Source organism: Dipodomys ordii, unplaced genomic scaffold (assembly GCF_000151885.1).
Source record: "Dipodomys ordii isolate 6190 unplaced genomic scaffold, Dord_2.0 Scaffold41, whole genome shotgun sequence".
Lineage (NCBI taxonomy): Eukaryota > Metazoa > Chordata > Mammalia > Rodentia > Heteromyidae > Dipodomys > Dipodomys ordii.
The window spans coordinates 12,120,037-12,137,168 of record NW_012267257.1 but is presented as its reverse complement, the minus strand read 5'-3'; the positions used below and the strand labels follow the sequence as shown (position 1 = coordinate 12,137,168).

At 33.6% G+C, this 17,132-nt stretch overlaps 1 protein-coding gene across 3 annotated transcripts in view; it reads right to left on the bottom strand.

The window, feature by feature from the left end:
- Window positions 1-635: 635 nt before the first annotated feature.
- Window positions 636-17,132, bottom strand: part of Lmbrd2 (LMBR1 domain containing 2) — a 36,200-nt gene continuing 19,703 nt past the window's right edge. For 2 of the 3 annotated variants that reach the window (XM_013018660.1, XM_013018661.1), the window contains exons 10-18: window positions 16,230-16,411; window positions 15,386-15,519; window positions 12,152-12,257; window positions 11,641-11,738; window positions 8,318-8,421; window positions 6,637-6,683; window positions 3,852-3,957; window positions 2,977-3,103; window positions 636-2,048 (exon numbers count right to left, since the gene is read on the bottom strand). In XM_013018660.1, coding sequence (XP_012874114.1) covers window positions 1,988-2,048; window positions 2,977-3,103; window positions 3,852-3,957; window positions 6,637-6,683; window positions 8,318-8,421; window positions 11,641-11,738; window positions 12,152-12,257; window positions 15,386-15,519; window positions 16,230-16,411 — 965 coding nt within the window. In that variant the 3' untranslated portion in view covers window positions 636-1,987. Of the gene's footprint in view, window positions 2,049-2,976; window positions 3,104-3,851; window positions 3,958-6,636; window positions 6,684-8,317; window positions 8,422-11,133; window positions 11,280-11,640; window positions 11,739-12,151; window positions 12,258-15,385; window positions 15,520-16,229; window positions 16,412-17,132 lie in introns of those variants that run through there. The other variant, XM_013018662.1, reaches the window with a different exon arrangement.

The window sequence follows — 17,132 nt, the reverse complement described above, 5'->3', positions numbered from 1 at the left end:
CAAATGAAGAAATTGAGGCACTGAAAGGTTACAAGATCTTCCCAAGGCATGCAAGGAGTCAGCCATGAAACTGCAAGCAGTATTACATTACTGTGGCACTCTGATCACATTACACAAAAATGTGCATGTGTGTGTGTCTGTGTGTGTTAAACAGGTTAGATGACCTTAAATTCAGAGTGAATCTATCAACTGATAGTAATTTTAAAGGGCTTTAATCTTAAAGATTATAAACTCATAGATCAAAACAATCAGATAATTAGGATGATGCATTATGCTTTTCCATACCTAAACAGAACTATGTCTTCACAATTTTTACATGATAACACTCATTAAAGAACAAACTAAAAATGGAAAATTTATGACTGAGAGAAAGATTACTTTCAAGAAATATAAATCAAGTTGGGCACAGGTGGCTCACAGCTGTAATCTTAGCTACTCAGGAGGCTAAGATCTGAGGATTCAGGTTCAAAGCCAGCCTGGGCAGAAAAGTTTGTGAGACTTTTATCTCCAATAAACTACTCAGTAAAAATCTGGAAGTAGCGCTGTGGCTCAAGTGGTAGAGCACTATTTTTGAGCACAAGAGGCTCAAGGACAGCTCACAGGCCCTGAGTTGAAGCCCCATGATTGGCAAAAAAAAAAAAAAAGGAAAGAACCATAAATCATATTCTTAGGATGACCATATAATTGAACTTCAATAAAGAAACTTGAGAGTTTAAGGGAGCACTAGTCATAATTACAAGGATAATAGATAATAAACTGAGACTATCCTGGGCAAGTTTAAATATGGTCACCCAATGTAGAATTGATTCTGAAAGAATTACAGATACTTTAGGACCATAAAAAATTCCCGGCAAGTACGTTGTGCTCAATCATATTCACCAGTGTGTCAAAAGATAATATCTGTTTGGCTTAAACACAAAGGTTAAAATAGTCAATTTAAAATTATAAGCACATTTAAAAATTATTATTACAGATTTCCATTTTAATATTATTTTGCTATTTTCTATAAGCCCCAATTTAAGTTCTAGTAATAAAAGTAAATGCATTCATATTTTTGCTTTATATAACCAGATGTTTTCTTTTCAAAAAGTGAAAATGGGCACCTTTAAGTAGTAGAGAATTTTTGTGGAATTCTTTGGCTATTAAAAAAAACAAAAAACAAAAAAAAAACCTCCTATTTACCATTAGTGCTTAGAGTTTCTCCTTGAATGGAATAATCAACACTTATGCCAATATGGTAATACCAAAGGTGAGTTTTCTTTCTAAAATGAAAATCTTTTCAAAGCAATAATACCAAAAACATTTTTAAAAATGTTTTTTTAAAAAAGACTGAAAAGAATGACATATTACTTAATTAGAGAACACATGCTAAAGACATTGTCAGTGGATGTATAATCTTAGTTATACATGCAAAAAATCCCATTAATTTGCATACATATTTGAAAAAGAGCTTCTTACATTCAGCTATGTCTGATAAGACTTATTTTAAGACATTGGTTTCGTGAATACCAACATTATCTGAGGTCTTCTTTCACATATGTTTCCTTAAGTAAGTACAAGTTGAACCTACGTTTTAGAAACAGCAAAAATGTAAATCGTAATTACAAAACTGCGTTATCACTTAGTGTGACGTATGGCTTCCTTGAACCTTTGCCTCCTGAAAAAAAATTAATCTGAAACAAACTTAATTACACATTCTCAATATACATTGGTCTTTATCATGAGTCAAACCCTTCCACTATAGGTGTACTTCTAAGGCAGATACTTAGAGAATGGTATGTAACAAATCCTATTAGCAAAGATGATACTCAATTCAGTGAACTAAACAACCTATTAGTACTAAGATGTAATTAATTATCTGTAACGTTTTGTTTTCCTGACACTTTTTATCAAGAGTACAGAGGAATTTTGGGAGCACACAAACATCCATAAAGGCTGAACTGATGTGTTGTTTTAGATTAGTTGTTCCATAATTTTTTTTCTGATTTTAAATATCTTCAAATATTACACTGGAGGACATTGAAAGATATCGACCACCAGGCTGATACCTAAAAGATGAACAAAAAAATTATCTGAATCATCAAACGTAAAAAAGGAAAAAAGAAAATATATTGTTTCAGTAAAAAAAAAAAAATCAAGTCAATAGCTGAAAGTAAAAACTTACTATTTACTTAACTGTAAATCAACCAAAAATGGTGTCTAGAGTACATGTAAGACAAAGTGAAGAATATTTTTTAAAAAAGGACAAATATAAGATGCATCCAGGAGATTGTTAGTTTAATAAACTTAATTATCAAATATAAATAGAATATTCTTGTTTTGCTACTTATAGATAATAATACATTAAACATCTTTATGTATGTGATAATTTGCTTTTATTTTCTCATGGGACAGTTGGAAAAGATACAGTCTCTAATATCTGAGTTTTCCTGAATTGCCATTTATAAGCTGTTTATGTATTTAAAATGCAACTGGATTTCAACCACAAATAAAATATTGTTAAAGTATTTAGATTGTGTCTGATATCAAGATATAATTATGTCACAACTGATAAATTAAATCAACGTTATAATGAGATTGTCATAGATATAATTCTTTGCTACATATATTCAACTTTTTTCTTATTTATAACACTAGTGTTATACTGTATAATTATACAGTATATAATTTTGTAATTATAATTATAAAATAATATAATAGTATATAAATATAATATATGAAGATACCAATTCCAATTCCCACTATTTGAATGCTAAATTTTCAAATATAAAAGAATTAGAGGGCAAGAAAAGACATCAAAAGTCATTTAATTTTTTAGTAGTAGTAAAACTGAGGCTATAACTAAAGTCTCATATTGGTAAGTATGTTACCACTAGGTTACATCCCCAGCTGAACATTTTTTTATATTAAATTATCACTTGTTTTCAACCTTGTCAGGTTAGTATATCAATAAAATTTCAGATAATTGGAACTTGCCTTCCTGATTCAGATTCAAGAGGATCATCAGTGAATGTTTCTGCATTAAAATCCAAAGGTTCTGCATCTTGAAGAAGTTCTATTCGGTCCCTTTCAGTCCTATTGTTAGCCCTAGTATACTTGGATGCTGCTCAAAAGAAGAAAACAAATGTCTATTATTGTCTTTTAATTTATGAATTCAAAGAAAGAAAAATCAAGATTAGAAATGATCCGAATTTTTATTTTAACAACAAACAAGAGATGATAAAACTACATGGTTCTTTAAAAATCAGTTGAAAAGCCAGGCACAGGGGTTCAAGCATATAATCTTAGCTATTTGGAGGTAGAGATCAAGGAATCTTGGTATCAGGCCAGCTTGAGAAAAAAGAAAATTGAGAGACACTATCTCAACCAATGGCTGGGAAAGTTGGCACGTACCTGAGGTAACATAGCTGTTATATGAGCTACAGGGAAAGCACAATGACTGAATATAGTGGTGCATGCCTGTCATCCCTATCACACAGGGTAGCACAAATTGGAGGATTGCAGCAATGGCCATTCTGGGCATAAAACAAGACTCTGCCTTGAAAATCACCAATACAAAAGGGGGCTAGAAGTATAGGTCAAGTGGTTCAGGCTTTGTCTAGCAAACATGAAACCCTGAGTTCTACCCCCAAAATACTAAAGCATAAAAATTAATATGAATCAAAATTAATATTTAACTGTGTCATTACAGTGAAGTTGTTTCTTATCAAATGAAATGTCAGTTGGCTTCATAGTGAATTTTATATTTTGTTTGTGATTATAAAAACATTCTAAATAGATATCCACTCAGTATCTATGTAGGCAAGCATAAGAAAATACTTTCTAAGCCAGCTAGAAAACAAAATACTCACACCAATTGGTATTAATATCTGAGAAATTGGACTCTTTGGGATCAGGATGAACATTTCTATTTCTGGTAGAATCTTCTCTATTGTGTCCATATCGTTCTTTCCATTCCTAGAAAAGAAATACAAATAAATATGTAACAAAAGAACAGAGAATAATTAATCACTAGTAATATATTCTATACACTTAGTATAATGTAAATATTACCATTACAAAACTCATAAGTAAGCTGGGAACTAGTACCTCATGCCTGTAAGCCTAGCTACTCAAGAGGCTGAGATCTGAGGATCATGGGTCAAAGCCAGACAAGCAGGAAAGTCTGTGAGACATTAATCTCCAATAACCTACTCAGAAGAAGCCAGAAGTGGTGCTGCGGCTCAAGTGGTGAGACCTAGCCTTGAGTACAGAGTAAGTCATGGACAGAGCCTGGACCCTGAGTTCAAGCCACAGGACCAGCAAAAAAAAAAAAAAATCATTACTAATCATTATAATTGTCATAATGAACTTAAGAAACAACAGGCCAATGTATATATCTTTATGTGATTTGTTAAGACTAGTCTATATATGCTTTTTTTATTCTGCTTATTTGAACTCAAGGCTTTCTGTTTTCCAGACAAGTGCTCCACTATTTGAGCCATGCCTTTTGTACTTCATTTATTTTTAGGATATGCTCTTGCAATTGGCTCCATGACTAATGTTGGACCAGGATCCTTCTGCCTATGCCTTCATGTAAATGGAATAATATGCACATGACAGTATGCACAGATTTTTTTACCCCTCCTGGCCTCGAACCAGGACCATAATGACCACTGCTTCCTAAGTAGCTAGGATTGTAGGTGTGTGGCACTACACCAGACCCTATAAGCTTTAATTTTTAATGAAGACATTTATAGCCATTTTGCTAGCTCTGATTATAACTTATTATTCTAAAAATGTAAAAATTATATCAGGCATGTTAAATAATATGTTTCTCTTGATGATATATTATGGAAAACATAAATGATTAATGAGATTTAATAAAATTTCATTTCACTTAAACTATGAACAAAGTTATTCTTGATGGCAAAATCATAGTTGTATAAAAGCATAACAAAATGATGACTCAGATTGTGCTCCTATGAACACAGTAAAATCATAGTTAGCTGAGGTTCTATTCATTAAATTGAAACTATTTGATGTGACCTAATTCCACCTTCCAGGCAGTGCAAGGAATCATTTTTCTATGCGTAAGCAATCTACTGTAATTTTAGTAAATTGTGAAAGTAAAAACCTATTCACAATAGCCAAACTACAGGATCAGCCTAGGTGTCCATAAGCCTATGAATGGAAATCGAAAATATAGAATCCAAAAAGCATGAAACTATATCATTTGAAGAAAAATGGATAAAAATGGAGACCATCAGGTTACGCAAGATAAGCCAGAGTAAGACAAATATTGTCTTTTCCCTCTTACATGTTGCCTAAATTTAGAGATAAAAAAGGAAAGTATATGGGTGAAATGATTACTGTTTAGGTATGGGAACCAGCAAGAATGGGGAGAGTAAGAGGGTAAAGAGAAAGTGAATCTCCTCAAAATACTTTACATGTATGAAAAGAAAATTAATTTGTGTTTGAAAGGAAGGAAGATGAGAAAGCGAAACTGAAGAAAAGAATTTGGCCAAAGTTCACTATATACATGTATAGACATATAATGAAACCTCTTAGTACAATTAATTTAATGCTAATAAAAGAAGAAAAAGGAAGCCAGGCATTGGTTACTCACTCATGCCTGTAATTCTAGCTACACAGAAGGCTGAAATGAAAATCGCAGTTCAAAGCCAGCCCAAGCAGAAAAGTCTATGAGACTCTTAATTCAATTAACTACTGAAAAGCTACAGGGCTGGGAAGGTGGCTCAGTGGTAGAGTGCTTGCCTTGCATGCATGAGGCCCTGGGTTCCATTCCTCAGCACCACATAAGGAGAAAAAAGCCATAAGTGGCGCTGTGGTTCAAGTGGTAGAGTGCTAGCCTTGAGCTGAAGGGCGGAGGGACAGCATCCAGGCCCAGAGTTCAGGCCCCATGATAGGACCAAAAAAAAAAAAAAAAAAAAGCTACAAATAGCACTGAAGGCCTCCAGTTCAAGCTCCAGGACCAGCATAAAACAAATAATTAAAAGGGGCAGAAAGAATAAGATAAACAGAACAACAACAAAAAAGAAGTGAAATCTATCTTAGGAATTTCTGTTCTTTGATTCCAGTTATACCTGAAACAAAGAGCAAGACTTTCTTTAACATGAAGATATACAAAGATAACGATCAAGTCTCCTTTTAGTCTTCATTTCACCAGTGTAAATATACCCAGGTGTTAAGTCTGTGGTAAACATGGATAATTTTTTTGTTTCTATTTTAACCAACAGTAGGGAGGTTAGTTTCCCTCAGGAAATGGAGCACTGAAGAGAAATTAAGGAGGAAAATAAAATGCCATACTATAAAAAAGAATAGTCACTTAAAAGCAATCAAAATGACTTTAACAGCAAGACTTTTTTACTTATTCAATAAATATTTACATCCTTTAGGCAAGAAACTGATATTTGACACAAATAAAGTAATTTTTATTTAGAAGCTTTCTAAGCAAACTTGAAAGAAAGAACATTTGGCATGTGTATGTGAAAGTATTAAAATTGTCCCTTTAAAAATAAATTCTATGCCATTTTCCAGTTTTTCTATCTTTAACCACTTTTTTCCAAATCAGTAAGATTCCCATATTTCACACTATTCTCTGGTTTCATCAATTTAACAAAATATTGTACTTACTCTTCTTCGATTTTCACCTTCTTCTTGTCTTTGCCTTTTCCTCTTCTCTAAACACAGAAAAATGGCCTCAAATTTCAGGTAATAGAACTTAATAAGATATAGAGTAACTGATGTAAAGTTATCAGGGTAGAACTAAAAGTTTTTATAAATTACTACAAAATTAAAAGTAATAGGTTAATGCTAGAAAGGATCTAGGGGAATGTCTTCTCTGTTTTTGTTAGAGGTGGCATTTGTAATCTTGTCTAAATAAATTTAGTGAAGGAAAAAGTTCTCCCTGGTAGTGACCTGGAAGTTATTTCTCTGTACTCTCTAAGTACAGAGAAGTAAGGATGAAACTATGTTCAGGTTGTGGGGCCTGAACTCTGGGCCTGGGCGCTGTCCCTCAGCTCTTCAGCTCAAGGTTAGCGCCCTACCACTTGAGCCACAGCACCACTTCCGGCTTTTTCTGCTTATGTGGTGCTGAGGAATGGAACCCAGCGCCTCATGCATGCAAGGCAAGCACTCTACCACTGAGCCACCTTCCCAGCCCTTCATCCTTATTTCTAAACTAAGTTCATGCCTTCTTTGTATATAATTTTTTTCCCTTATTCATCTGTGCAGGTTATATACTCAGTATTTAGGATATCTCCCCACATCTTAGGACATGCCTCCATGCTTATTTGTGAGAATCTTGGGTCCTGAAGTCTAATCAATGCAATCATTAAACCATTAGAACCATTATATCAACTAGATTCTACTTTCACATTGGTAGACCAATGCCCACAGATAAGATTTCTATCACCATCATACTATCACTTGAGTATAGGTAAATTTAGTATATTCAACTTTGTGATTAGATTGTAGAAGAATGTTATATATTCTAATAACAATCAAATTCTCACATCAATGATCATCGCATCTAAAGAAAATAGTCCTGGTTTAAATCATTTACCATGCAGTATCAAACTGATGATTCTTTAAATTTATATTTATAGTAATCGGCAGCTATGTTTTGACACAATCATGGAAACAACTCTTTTATCGTTTGGATGTTAAATGTCCTTCAAAGATCTATATGCTAAAGTTTTAGTCATCAGCATATAGCACTATTTGAAGATGGGGTAGCCTTTAGGGGATAGAGCTAGTGAAAGGAAGGAAGGTCACTTTGTCATGCTCTTGAAGGAAATACTTAGATCCCACCCCTTCCCATGTATTTCTTTGCTTCCTGATTTGCATGAGGAGATCTGGTTTCCTCTATCCCAGGGCTTACCACCAAATTGTATTGACACAGGTCCAAAAGCAGAGGGACCATGTGACCATGGACTAAACTTTTAAAACTGTGAGTCAAAATATGCATTTCCTTCTTGTAAGGTGTTTATCTCAAATATTTAGTAAAAAAAAAAAAAAAAAAAAACCAGAAAGCTGATGAGTACAAACTAAAATTTGGTTTAGTTACAGACCTAATAATTATGCTATAAAATTTCTTACAGATGTGTTTTTAAATTATTTTTGGTTTTTGCATTTTTGAACTCTCTTTTCTTAAGAAAGCTAAATGTGTATTTTGGGCTAAAAGCACTGTATAACTTTATAAGACCTTAAGATAGATGAAAAGTCATTTATAAATTATTCAAACATTAATTTTATATTTTGAGTCTTAGCACTTAATATTTTCTCTTCATTTACTTTAAAAGACAAATCTTACCTCGTCTGATTAATTCCTTCCCTTCATCAACTAAGTCTGATGTCATATCATTATCTCCCATGAACTGTTGGAAACCAAGCAGATTCAAGCAACGGGTTCCTAAACTAATAAAAGCAGATGTTCAAAAGATAAGCATTGCTTCCTAATGTAACTATTCAGAGAAATTATTATTGAGTATTGCCACCCACAAAAAAACCTATGGTACATAATTAGTTATCATGGCAAGTTACAGAGTGTTATATCCTATATATTCTTGAAGAAGTACTATTTCCCTATCTAAGAAGTTTTTCCTAGTATTTTCCTAGTATAGGGTGTGGATTACACCCAGATTTCTTATGCAAGTAAACAAGGTCAAGCCATCAGTATATCTTCATACACAATTATACCAGGATTATACAATTATGTAATGGTTATATTACAAGAATAATCTGTTACAGCAACTTTAATACTGAAACATACTGTAAATCTAGTATTTCAAGTGCAAGATATTTTGGGTTAGAAAGTCTTTATTTATGAATTTATTTTCATGTTTTATTTTTTCCCTAAGGACTAGTCAGTTCTTAATAGCTCCTGATTATATACTATAAAGTGATTACTATATCTCAACTGTGGCTATCAATTCCCATTTGATTTGCTATTTACTTTAAATCTGACTGTTGTGCAGGAAAAGAGTATTCTGAATGTACAGCAGATTTAAAAAAAAGAAGAAAGAGGTTGATAAAGTAGCATTAATTTGTTAAGATTCTACTGTGCATCAGATAGTTCATAGGTCTTATATTCAATCCTTACTATATCCTAAAAAAATGTTACTTATACATAAGCAAACAAGTTCAAGAGACTAAACAGATACTTAAAGATAGCTTAATAAATTACAGATCTGATATTTAAGTCCAAGATTTAAAAAAAAACCCAAGTTCTTTTTATTGTACTTAGTTCTTAAACTTTTTCACTGATGTACTTCTAATAGCAGAAACCTGATGCAAACATGTAGAGAGAGGCAAAGATAAAGATGGAAGGAAAAGCTGTATGTGTAAAAAAAAACAGAAGGACAGCGAAAGTGAAGATCTCCAGTTTCCATTAAAAATGGGTAAACATCTGCCTGATTCAGAATATATGTGCTTGTTTTATATATTAAAAATGTTTTACATGAATTATCACTGAGTGAATGTGAAGTTTTCAGGCAGATAATCATGCTATTTTGTGACTTTAAATAATCCTTTATTATAATTATACCCTTGTAGGAATACTATGTACCAGGATACATACTAGTACTAGTCTTTGGGAAAGTCTTATTTTTCTATAAAGTATCAAGAAACAACCTTAGCTAGGCAGCTAAGGCTAAGTATTAGCTATGGGCATAACTGTACGCTTCTAATGTAGGAATTAGACTAACATGGCAAATGAAACATGACATCATGGCCAATGAAAATGTACATATAAAGCTGAAATGTTACTAAGACATTGCTTCACATACTTATATAAGAGGATACTTAATTTGAAAACTGAGGAATATGACCTTTTTCCCTAAAGGTAAAATGGCATTCAACATTATACTAATTAACAATTCAAAAGTTTTCTTTTCTTTTTTCTTTTCCCCCTTCCTTCCTCTTTTCTCCTTTCCTTCCTTTCTTTCCTTCTTTCTCTTCTCCTCTCCCTTCCTCTCTTCTTTCCTCCCTCATCCATTCTCTTTTCCTTCCCTCTTTTTCTTTCCCCGTCCTTCCCATCTCATCCATTCCCTTTCCTTCCCTCCTATTTTCTCCTTTGTTTCTTTGGCTTTCTTTCTCCCTTCCTTCTTTCCTTCCTTTTCTATCTTTCCCTCTTCACACTTTTCCTCCATCCCCCACTCCATCCATTCTTTTTTCCGTCCCTTCAATTTCCCTTTTCTTTCCTTTTTCCCTCTCCCCTCCTCTTTTCTCCCTTCCTCCTTCTCTTCCCTCCCCCCTTTCTTTATAACTGTCCTTTTAGATATAATGTTCCTTTACAATTAAGATTTTATGGCTGACAAAGTACTATTGTAAATCAGAACATCATAAGTACTAAGATTTCATCTCAAATGCTAATACTGCCAATATAACTATTAATATAGAAAGACATCATTTATATTTTATAAGCTTTTAGTGTTCCATAAAACATGTAAATTCTTAAATGAGTAAGTAGTTAATCAAAACTTAGTTTTGTATGTACAATGTATGCTTACTCTCTTCTTTTAATACATCATTTTCGCAGTACAAGTCTGTTATTATCTTTTCTACCTTAAAGGAAAAATTCAAAATATTAGTTTTGCTATCAGTTCATATTAACAATACTATTTTATTTCTTTAGTGGCACTAGGGTTCAAACTCAGGGGACTATGTGCTTGCTTAGCTTGCTTGCTTAGCTCATGCTCCACTAATTGAACCACACCTCTGTCATGTTGTTTTGCTGGTTATTTTGGAGATGTGATATTGTAGATTTTTCTACCCAGGCAGCCTCAGGATCTCAGACTTATGAGTAACTAGGTTATAGATGTGAGCCATGGGTGCCTGTCTAGCAGTATTATTTTTTTTATTATACTCTTCTAGCTTTTTATTTATCATAAATTAAAACAAAAGTATTTTAAAAATTGAGAACGAAGTTCTTTTAAACAATTTCTGCTTTCTAATTACCCTAATATTAGTATATTTTATTTATAATAATGATATAATGATATTTAGTTTTTAAACGGAAGTAAAATGATAAAATTTATTTTCATTAGAAAAACAAACTGATTCTAACAGGGTGCTAGAAGCCAAACATACCTATCATTTAATTCATTTTGAATCTTACCTCTGCCAAATTCTACTATCTTCTCTAATTCCATAAAAAAAAGAGCAGTCCATATAATTTCAAAAGTAAGAGGAGGTTCCTTCTTCAGCCCTACACATACATCTTGATTATAATTGTTCCCCTTCTAACCCTTTGCACTGTCCATGGTCTGAAGCATCTAGACACCCAGTGATAATTATAGAGAAACCCCAAAGACTGAGTTGTTTTGTAAGAGAATACAGGAATGAAGGAGTTTTACAAGCTACAATGCCAATCATCATCACAAGGAAGACTTATGAGTTAACATTCTGTAATTACATACTTTGAGGCTTAAATATCGTAAAAGAATAACATAACTTTAAATTTTTATTAAAGAAAGAATATGACCTAATCACTCAAGTAGTCCCTTCAAACAGCTCCTTCCCCCAAGCCACAATAAAACAAAACCCAACCAGTAAATATTTAAAAGATTTTTAGGCAAAAAGAATATCTAGATACAACTAAACATGAGAAAAAATAGTATTATATAAGTTTCTTACCTAAAGTAAGTTGCAATGCAGAGGATTACTACCAACATAGGGTAATATATGTAGAATCCATCTGCAATAAAGGATAAAACTTTCATGGAACCCATAATCTGAAAAGCAAGAAAAAAGTAAGTTAAATAAACATAGTTTTATATTTTCATCCTTTTCATCATTAGAAAATTTGCTTATAACAGAACTGTCAAGGATTTCTACTAAGGAAAACACATGTTTAATAAGTATCATTCAAAAGTACATAAAGACTATAAATACAAAAGCTGATACTACTACAGATGAAATCTTTGGATCCAGCAAAACAACCTATATGAACTAAAAAACTTTTTCATAATAAGATATGCAAAAACACTTTAATTCAGTCATTAGTGATTATAATTGTTTAAGTTGTAGTTATTAAAAAGGAATCCATTAATGCTATAAAACTTTTGTAATAGTATTTAAAGAAATTTGACAATAACAACATCTCATATAATGAAATTAAAGAAATCCATTTTCTGACTGTACTTACAGATGTATAAGCAGTTGGCTGAGTATTCTGGTGAGAGATGGATGCATCCATATGGGTCAAACCCAAGAAATTAAGACATAATGGAGGAGTCAAACGGCAAAACAACCTGCAGTCGACATTAAAAAGACCGATCATGCAGTAAAATATATCTTAAGTTATAGAGAAATGTATTAAAATATTTCATATCATCCTAACTATATTTGCCATATATATATGTGTGTGTGTGTGTGTGTGTGTGTATATATATATATATATATATTATAATTTTTAAAGTGAATTGGTCTTCCCTGGGAAACATCTTGAAAATCCTATTAAGCACACTTCCCTCAAAAATACTGATATTTACACAGTAGAACAACTGCAGCCTCAGGCTGCCTGCTATGATGGTATGTGCTACTGCTCTATCACTGTGGCTTGTGGACAGATCTTACATATATCTCCTTCAGCTTCACTATCCGTGTGCCTGTTTCACAGTTTGACAAGGTCAGTAGCATTCTCAAGGGGAACTGTACTCAGGATATGAAAATTTTTTTTTTTTTGGGTCCAGTCGTGGGGCCTGAACTCTGGGCCTGGGCACTGTCCCTCAGGTCTTCAGCTCAAGGCTAACACTCTACCACTTGAGCCACAGTGCCACTTCTGGCTTTTTTCTTTATGTGGTGCTGAGGAATCGAACCCAGGGCCTCAGGCATGCAAGGCAAGCACTCTACCACTGAGCCACCTTCCCAGCCCCAGGATATGAAATTTTTTAAGTTACTATAGCAAAGAGTAGCATCCAGATAGGTACAACTATAAAGAAGGGTTTAGTTTGTCCCAATAAAAGGAATACTTTATAAAATTACAGAGTTGGCGAACTGAAAGATAGAATAATGTAAGGATGTAACCATTAAGAGGTAATATGAGAAAGTTCTTTCATGCTGACCAAACATATCCTGATGGTAACATTGGCTGCAGGATTGAAAAATTGTGATAAATCTGTAGTGTGTTTAACAATAGTGTTTTAAGGTAAATTTTCTCATTTTGATATTGTACACAGATATAAAAAAAAATCACCATTAGCAGCTAGGTACAGTGGTTCACTCCTGTAACACCAGCTACTTAGGAGGCAAATACCATGAGAACTGAGCCTTAAAGTCAACCCGGGTAAAATATCCCTAAGACCCGATTTTAACTAATAAAAACCTGACATCGTGGCATGCACCTGTCATCCCAACTACCTTGGAAGCATAGATAAGATTATTATGGTTCAGGCCTACAGAGCCATATTCAAAATAAAAACTAAAGCAATAAAAGAGCTAGCAGTATGACTCACATGTTAGAGTACCTGCCTAATAAACTCACTATAGAAGAAAGAGGAGAAATTGAAGATGATATTACATTAGAAGAGGTTGGCAGAGGTTATATAGGACACCAGTAACCTGCAACTTCCTATAAATTCATATTATGGTTTAAATATGAAATGTTCCTCACTAGGGTAAAGGCATGGTCTTCATCTGGTGATGCTATTTTGGGAGGTGGTAGAAACTTTAAGAGGTGGAGCTTAGCTACAGAAAGTAGGTCATAGGGAAGATGCTACAGAAATATGTACTTAGTCTCAATATGTGTGTGTGTGTGTGTGTGTGTGCGCGCGCGCGTGCGCACACACGTACATTTTGTGGCTGCCATGAGATGATTATTAGCGCTCTGCCCTGCCAAAGCAATGGGACCAAACTACTATGGATTGAAACTTCTGAAAGTGTGTGTCGAAATAAATCTTTCACTGGGCACTGGTGGCTCACACCTATAATCCTAGCTATTCAGAAGGCTAAAATCTGAAGATCACAGTTCAAACCCAGCTTGGGCAGGAAGAGCTAAGGGACAGCATCCCGGCCCAGAGTTCAAGCCCTGTGACTGACAAAATAAATAGATAAATAAATAAACCTCTCAAACTGTTTATGTCAGACACTGTTCCAGCAACAAGAAACTGATTACTAATACAGTCCATAATTATTTGTAAAACAAAGAAGTTTTAAAGATGCTTCCAAAGTAGACTCTGGTATCTCACACCTATAATTCTACCCCTGAAGGATCAGAGTTAAAAGGAAGCTCAGCCCATGGTTTCCCTTATTTGCAATATCTAGTTTATGTCTGAGTCAAGCAGAAAAGGTCAGGTAAGGTGATGTTAGGGAAATGAACCCTAAGATATGTATTCAAATGTTTTTTTCTTTCATGCAATTGTTTCTAACACATTTATAAGACTATTTCTTTGTATGTCCCTCCCCCACGGTATAACCCCTGCTTTCACTGTATTTGATTGATGTCGGTATAATTTGTGGAGGGGAAGGGGAAAAACAAATCATTTAAATAGGGATACAGGTGGGCCCACTGCAACATTGAGATGTACAAGTTGCTATGTCGAAAACGAACTTTATAACTTTGGTGGGGGGGGCGGGGAGGATTGGAGGGGGGTGGGGAGAGGATGGGAAGGGATGGGAAGGGGAAACAAAGGAGGAGGCTACAATGCTTGATAAGAAATGTACTCATTATCTTACTCATGTAATTATAACCTCTCTGTACAGTATTTTCACAATAAAAAAAAGGAAGCTTGGTAGAAAAGTCCAATAGATTCCATATCTAATTAATCAGGAGAAAAAAAACCAGCTTGGAGTTACAGCTCCAGTGATAGACAACTGTGAGCAAGCAAGCTGAGCACAAGGCCTAAGTTCAAGTCTCAATAATGTGTGATCATGCATATACGCATGATGTTTCCCTATCAATCCTTCTATGAACTTCACTGATAACAGCCCTGACAAATACCTTATATTACTAATTTAACAAAAAGGGATAATAGATGGTGCAACCTAGCCAAAGCTAGAGTCATCTCACTCAATTCTCTCTAAATTCCACAATAAAAATTGTTCCTATTGTTTTTTTCAGTCTTTTTCAATTCAGACAAGACTACTGACTTTCAGAACACTCTCCAGGTCTGACTTAGTCTCTAAACACAATTGCTTATATTCCTTACTTACCTATATTTTAAATCTCTAATTGGTAAGGTCAGGTTATGTTTATTTTTTCTTGTAATTTAGCCATAGGCAAAATCTAGTTGGTAATCAACAAACACTAACATTTAAAACAAATCAACTAGCTTATAGAAATACTCATGTTAATGCAACATCCATGAACAAGAAATAAAAGAAAGGATCAATATTACATTCAATGGAGATATAGCTCATTTTTAAAGTGAATGTTACTTACATGCCACTGAAAAGAAGACTGTAAGCATCAGTCTGGTGATGAGAAGCCAAGTAATAATAGTTAAATACACGAATCCTGAATACAGTAGAATAAACACAGATACTTAGAAAGAAGATGGAAAGGAAGCAAGCAATCTGGAACAGAACAACAAAAATAAAGTTCAGAACCAATAGACTTCATTATTTTACATACTGATACAAGCCTTACTTTTCATTTTCAGTTAATTTGTTATCTGAGAAAAGTGAGAGCTAATAGGAGTAGAGAAGATGGAGAGAGAAATAGAGAAGAATATAGTCATAATACTATGTTAAAATGGAACCAGGAGGTAGATGGGGTTGGGAAAAATGGAAAGAGAATGATGAAGAGGTGACACTGATCAAGATGCAGTACACATATAAACAGTAATTTGGAACCTCTTTGTACAACTACTTGACAATAATAAAAAATAAATAACCCAAGAAAATGAAATCTTGAAAAAAATCTATATTTTATATCAGTTCAATAGTCTAGATCCAAATGTGTCAAATTCCCCAAATACGTTGCTTTCCACTTCCCTTGGCAACTCTTCACATGAAGGCTATTAAGTGATGACCTTACTGACATGAGAATCAAAGTAGTCTCAAAAAATAATTTTGTACTATCTTGTACCTTTTCACCATTCCTCATATATAGTTCTTAATATTTATAGTAAATTAATGAAAGCTATTTCTGGAAGTCTGAATTACAACACTGTGGGAAACATCACTGCTTATTATTACTAGAACAAATATTTGAGAACAGATATAATAGTTAAGTATCATACATGAACTGACATATATCTAGGATAGAAAGGAAATAAACTGACCTCAATATAAATATAATTGTATGTTTTTTCTGCAAGTTGGATGAAGACTGCGAACAGGGATAAGACAGGAGTTGTGCTAAAGAATGTGCACTCTGACCACACAACAATCACAGAGAAAATGGATAACACCACAGCAAGTATCCTGTAAAACCATGGTCTCAAAAGACATTCCCAGTACCACTCTGGAAGATTAAAAAAATATATACAGTTAAGCAACTGAAAAAGTAGCAGGGCATTTTTCACTGCTTCAAAATGGCCAACCAATAATTACAACAGATAATTACAATTTACAGTAGAGAAATCAGGCTGACGTGGCTTTTGCTAAAGAATCACCAGAAATGGAATGAATGGGTAGCCCATGTGTTTCCTTCCATGATTCACTGAGAATACAACATTATTGCTGAGGTACTTCTGTGAAAGATGTATAAACTGTATCTAATTATGAGGACATACTGTACTCAAATTCAAGGATGTTCAACAAAAAAAAAAACTGCCCTGTACCCACCAAAAATGTGTTGTAAAATATATATAAGACTGGGAAACCATTTCAGATTAAGAAGACTGAGAAGATCTAGGAATTTTTTTCAAATAATATCACTAAGGTAATAGGACAAAATATAGACAAAGACTATAAGTAATAGTATAACACCAATACTAATTTCCTAATTTTGACAATCATAATTACGAAAACATATCTTTATTTTTAGAGAATATACACTGAACCACTTAAAGACCAAGAGGCATCATCTCTGGATACAATTCTAAAATATTAAGGGGGAACTATACAAAGATAAAGCCTTGCATATGAGAGTATTTTGTGAGATTCTGATTTATTAAGTCTAAATTAATAATATTTGAACATCTATATGATGCTGGGGCTTGAACCCAGGGCCTCATGCATGC